General features: G+C 44.3%; 1 protein-coding gene across 3 annotated transcripts in view; it reads left to right on the forward strand.

Moving 5' to 3' along the window:
• The window catches only part of ppp2r2bb (protein phosphatase 2, regulatory subunit B, beta b), a 104,345-nt gene extending 98,345 nt beyond the window's left edge, over positions 1–6,000 (forward strand). For all 3 annotated transcript variants that reach the window (XM_020485949.2, XM_020485950.2, XM_020485951.2), the window contains exons 6-9: positions 2,992–3,156; positions 4,393–4,562; positions 4,779–4,870; positions 5,008–6,000. In XM_020485949.2, coding sequence (XP_020341538.1) covers positions 2,992–3,156; positions 4,393–4,562; positions 4,779–4,870; positions 5,008–5,287 — 707 coding nt within the window. In that variant the 3' untranslated portion in view covers positions 5,288–6,000. The remainder of the gene's footprint in view (positions 1–2,991; positions 3,157–4,392; positions 4,563–4,778; positions 4,871–5,007) is intronic.

Below are 6,000 nucleotides of genomic sequence, written 5' to 3' on the forward strand. Positions count from 1 at the left end.
TAAAATGTGTGTTTTAACCAACATATTAATATTTTTCCGATGAAAATTCAAATGTTATGTCTAAATTGGAAATAGAGTCACACAATAATACAAAAAATAAGATTTCTGAAGGATTCTATTCATTATTTTTCATGGTGAAGTGTAGTGTTAGAGAGTGGGAACGGGCTAAAATCAAAACAATTTCAGTGTTCTAGGTAGTTTGTATCAAGGCTTCACATGATGTGTTTTCAAATTGCAATTAGGACAAAGTGCAGGACACTTTGCTTGATAATATAATGTATTATACACATACTTTTCATGCATATTCATGCATGTAATGTCCTGGAACGAAAAGGCCACCGATTTGGTGGAATGGCCCATTTAGTGTGTCCTATCAAATTCGTACTGAGAGAATGTGAGTTGGCATAATGTAGCTAGACCAGTCAGGTTTGGTATCATCTTGGTTATGAAAAACTGGGATAAAACAGAGAACCAGGCTTAAGTTAAGAATGAATTTTGACAATTTACATTTTCTCCCAATTACACTGCTACCTATGAAAGGATATACAGTGCATCCTGAAAGTATTCAGACCTCTTGACTTTTTCCACATTTTGTTACGTTACAGCCTTATTCTGAAATTGATTAAATTGTTTTTTTCCCACACTCATCAATCTACACACGTTTTTAGAAATGTTTGCAAATTTAAACTGAAATATCACATTTACATAAGTATTCAGACCCTTTACTCAGTACTTTGTTGAAGCACCTTTGACGGTACAAGCTTGGCACACCTGTATTTGGGGAGTTTCTCCCGTTCTTCTCTGCAGACCCTCTCAAGCTCTGTCAGGTTGGATGGGGAACGTCGCTGCATCTCTCCAGAGATGTTTGATCGGGTTCAAGTCTGGGCTCTGGCTGGGCCACCCAAGGACATTCAGAGACTTGTCCTGAAGCCACTTCTGCGTTGTCTTGGCTGTGTGTTTAGGGTCGTTGTCCTGTTGGAAGGTGAACCTTTGCCCCAGTCTGAAGTCTTGAGCACTCTGGAGCAGGTTTTCAACAAGGATCTCTCTGTACTTTGCTCCATTCATCTTTCCCTCGATCCTGACTAGTCTCCCAATCCCTGCCGCTGAAAAACATCCCCACAGCATGATGCTGCCGACCCCATGCTTCACCGTAGGGATGGTACGAGGTTTCCTCCAGATGTGACGCTTAGCATTCAGGCCAAAGAGTTCAATCTTGGTTTCATCAGACCAGAGAATCTTGTTTTTCATGGTCTGAGAGTCCTTTAGGTGACTTTTGGCAAACTCCAAGTGGGCTGTCATTTACTTAGGAGTGGCTTCCGTCTGGCCAATCTACCATAAAGGCCTGATTGGTGGAGAGCTGCAGAGATGGTTCTTCTTCTGGAAGGTTCTCCCATCTCCACAGAGGGACTCTAGAGCTCTGTCAGATTTACCATTGGGTTCTTGGTCACCTCCCTGACCAAGGTCCTTCTCCCCGATTGCTTAGTTTGTCGGGCGGACAGCTTTAGGAAGAGTCTTGGTGGTTCCAAACTTCTTCCATTTAAGAATGATGGAGGCCACTGTGTTCTTGGGGACCTTAAATTCTGCAGAATTGTTGGGGTACCCTTCCCCAGATCTGTGCTCGACACAATCCTGTCTTGGAGTTCTACAGACAATTCCTTTGACCTCATGGCTTGTTTTTTTCCCTGACATGCACTGTAAACTGTGTGACCTTATATAGACCAGGTTTGGCCAGGATAGACCCTCATTGAAAATAAGAATTTATTGTAAACTGACTTGCCTAGTTAAATAAAGGTAAAACAATACAAACAAACAAATAGACAGGTGTGTGCCAATCCAAATCTGGTAAAAACCATTGATTTTTACCACAGATGGACCCCAATCAAGTTTTAGAAACATCTCAAGGATGATTCATGTTAACAGGATGCACCTGAGCTCAATTTTCAGTCTCATAGCAAAGGGTCTGAATACTTGTGTAAATAAGGTATTTCTGTCTTTTAGTTTTAATACATTTCCAAAAATGTCTAAAAACCTGTTTTTGCTTTGTCATTATGAGGTATTGTGTGTAGATTGATGAGGAAAACAATTCATTTAATCCATTTTAGAACAAGGCTATAACGTAACAGAATTTGGAAAAAGTCAAGGGGTCTGAATACTTTCCGAATGCACTGTAGATCTATATGGCTCATCGTATGAAACTGCTGATGCCAGTGTGCCTACAAATCCCCCTTTATCAGATCGTCCTCGTAACAGAATGCCCATGGACTTCCACTGTTCCTTTAAATGGAAGGCAATTTGAGCTAACAGCTTGGTTGATATTTACACTGGGTAGATAGCAATTAGCAAGCTGCTGGTATCTCTGTCTATATCCCCCCTGGGTCTTCATATGTCTGCCTCTCTGTCACTCTGGCCATTACCCTTTATCCGGTGCCTGTCTCTGTCCAGCAGTCATCTGCATCCCATCCCAGGTGTGTGTCAGAGAGAATCCAATGAGGTCATCTTTAAACAGGCGCACATCCCCATTGATCAACACTGATTTCCACTTTGAGGTTCTCTGCAGATCACAGATGAGATGCCCTATGGACAGCAGGAATGGATGGCTGAGCTTTGGGGCCCTGGGCACGTATTGAGCTTCTTATTTACTGAGCCTCTTTACTGGATCAATCACAGTGCTACTGGCTAGTCAACCTCTCTCCTCAGCTCTCATCGCCTGTCTCTCTCTCTCTCTCTCTCTGTGTGTTGGATCTGCTGTCATTTCCCTCCTCCGGGTCAGCGCTGGTTTCTGCTGTTCCTTGACATTTTTAAAGTCTTATTTTTTTTGACCTCATGCTGTTGTATCTTTTCCTTTTTTTGTGTGTGTGCTTACTCTGGCAACCTCTAATGGGTTGCTATGGGTTTCCCCTTTCCTTCTCTTTGAAAGTCTCAAACTGTAAAGCTATGAATTGCGTCAGTGCTCCTCTATGTGGTTGAGTTCCTTTACCTCCCCCACCTCAGACATTGTGGACATCAAGCCGGCGAACATGGAGGAGCTGACAGAGGTGATCACAGCGGCGGAGTTCCATCCCAACCAGTGTAACACCTTCATCTACAGCAGCAGCAAGGGCTCCATCCGCCTGTGTGACATGAGGGCCTCAGCACTGTGTGACAACCACTCCAAATGTAAGACTGCCTCTGCCTCTGCCACACCCCAAACCACTCATATGCTGTACATTGTCAGCGGGCTCCATGATAAGGGCCAGCAGTTTATCCCGACCACACGAGTTGACTAGGAAAAGCTATGAGGCCGAGTGGTCCCGGGCAGTCAGGTCACATGATCAGGGAAAACTGCTAGCCTTAAGCATAGGCACCGGGGCTGTTGTACGCTCTGAAGCCCCTAAACCTCTATAACAGTCGATCTACTCCTTTTTAATAGCTACTGTGTCACTAATTGTTAGTTATTTGCTGCACAGTGATAAATTAGTATTTGTATGATGGGACCCTGGCACAGTTGTTGGTAAATGAATTAAATGCATGCTATGTTTTGTTGAACTGAGCTAAGCTGCAGGTGGACATGTCTTTGTGAGATATTATTGGGAAATAAGGTGGAAATGGAGGTAAACAGAGAAGCACTATGATGTCAAGGGGGATTTTATAGATTTTTTCCCCCCCTCCAGTTGTTTTTGGCATTTTTCCCATGTACTAAGTTCTTTGTAAATGGTGGACCAAAAAGTCCACAGGATACAGTGTGTATTCCTCCATGGGCTCTGAGTTGATCCAAACACACAGTGGTATTGATGTTTCAAGGTCAGTCAAGGCTCTGTCCCTGAGCCCCAAATCATCCGTTTTCACCGGGCTGAACATATTGACAGATCATAGAGAGACAGGAGGTTATGCAGTGAGAACAGCCATATCTATTATTGGCACATACATCTTACATTTAATATCTTAAATAAGCCCACAGTATTTGTGTGTTCAATTATTGACCGTTAAGAGCTGCATTTGCATTTCAAATCAATTGTCATCCTGTTTGAGAGGCCCCCGTGGATAAAGATCGACTCATAAATAAGAAAGATAGATGATACATTCCCCGAAGTAAATAATCAAGTATTAATGACGCGTTTGCATTGCAAAATACGACCATGTTAATGACTTGTTTTACTGAGAAATAAATGTCGTCCAACATGAGAAATGGTTTTCTATTTTGCCAATATTTATCAGTGAGATGTATTGTTTCTCTCCTTTTCCCTTTGCATATTTAGCGGTTGTTTAGAAGAGCCAGCTGATGGCCTAAAGTAGCTGGTGCAGTGTGAAAGTGATTAATCAATCAACTGAAGCTGTAAGCCAGAGAGTGGCTCCTCCAGGTGCTTTCTGTCCAGATGTTAACACCGCTCGTTCCTCTGTCTGTTCCCCCTGCAGTCTTCGAGGAGCCGGAGGACCCCAGTAACCGCTCCTTCTTCTCTGAGATCATCTCCTCCATCTCAGATGTCAAGTTCAGCCACAGCGGGCGCTACCTGATGACACGGGACTACCTCACGGTCAAAGTGTGGGACCTCAACATGGAGAGCAAACCTCTGGAGACCTACCAGGTAGAGTATAGTACACTTTTCTTTTTTTTTACATGTCAAGCTTGTTATGGAGACCTTGATACACTGTAGACCATACATCGCTCTGACCGTGTCTGCACATCGCTGGGTACAACAAAGAAATATGCAAAGGGGAAACACCAGAGCCATATATTTACCGAAAACATATGGTTCTGGAAAATAGATCTCCATTTATTTCCCCCTTTTCCTCTCTTCCAGGTGCACGACTACCTGAGGAGTAAGCTGTGCTCCCTGTATGAGAACGACTGCATCTTCGACAAGTTTGAATGTGTCTGGAACGGGTCTGACAGGTCAGTGACCGCCGCTGTATTAGGATCGGTGTGACTGGAGGTCTTCATCCTTTACATCAGTTTATCAGTAGATACGGTTGGATGAATGGGATTGATGTGTTGCGGCATCCTCACCCCCTCTCTCTCTCTCCCCGTAGTGTGATCATGACCGGCTCCTACAACAACTTCTTCCGCATGTTCGACCGCAACACCAAGCGTGACGTGACCCTGGAGGCGTCGAGGGAGAACAGCAAGCCCCGGGCCATCCTAAAGCCCAGGAAGGTGTGTGTGGGAGGCAAGAGACGCAAGGACGAGATCAGTGTGGACAGCCTGGACTTCAGCAAGAAGATCCTGCACACCGCCTGGCACCCCTCTGAGAACATCATCGCCGTGGCTGCCACCAACAACCTGTACATATTCCAGGACAAGGTCAACTAAGGTTGGATGGACGAAGAGCAGAGCAGCACAGACCAGCATAGCGCGCCCTGGCTGGCTGGCTGACTGACCACGCTCACCTGGGGACTGGGAGAGGGCCGCAAGGCTGGGAATCTCTGGCCGCACTGCAACTTGTGAAGAAGAGACACTGACAGCTTTGCAGCTTCCTCTCTCTCTCTCGATCTCGGAGACTTGCCGCCATGTTGTTGTAAATCCAGGGTTGCCCTCGGTTGCACCCAGAACATTGAGAACGATGGCTGTCAACGCCCGTTTATTTTGTTTATCTCCATTTTACAATTTTCTTCCTCAAAAGTTGTTGCTGTAGTTTTGATGGATATGCACAGAAATGCAGGGATGATACTTTTATGTGTATGTTCCTAAGTAGAAACAGGAGTGCTTTGCATTGGGGAGATGGAGATGAACTGAGAGACTGGCTCCAACTAACTCACCCTTTGCATCCCTGAGATGATGACATGCTTAGATGCTACTGAGATGGTGTGAGCTTGACGCCCTTTGACCTCTTCTCCTGCCCCCTCTGTATCTCTTAATTTATTTATTTATAATTTCTCTTCATGAAGGTTTCAAAACATACCTGCAGAGGAACGGATGATGTTACTGGGTAGAATTGATTTAAAACAATGTAGCAAGCTTTTTTCTTCCAATTTTTAAAAAATACATTTACAAAAATACATGTATAAATAAAAAAAATGAGTAAC

Source organism: Oncorhynchus kisutch, linkage group LG6 (assembly GCF_002021735.2).
Source record: "Oncorhynchus kisutch isolate 150728-3 linkage group LG6, Okis_V2, whole genome shotgun sequence".
In the NCBI taxonomy this organism is placed as follows: Eukaryota; Metazoa; Chordata; class Actinopteri; order Salmoniformes; family Salmonidae; genus Oncorhynchus; species Oncorhynchus kisutch.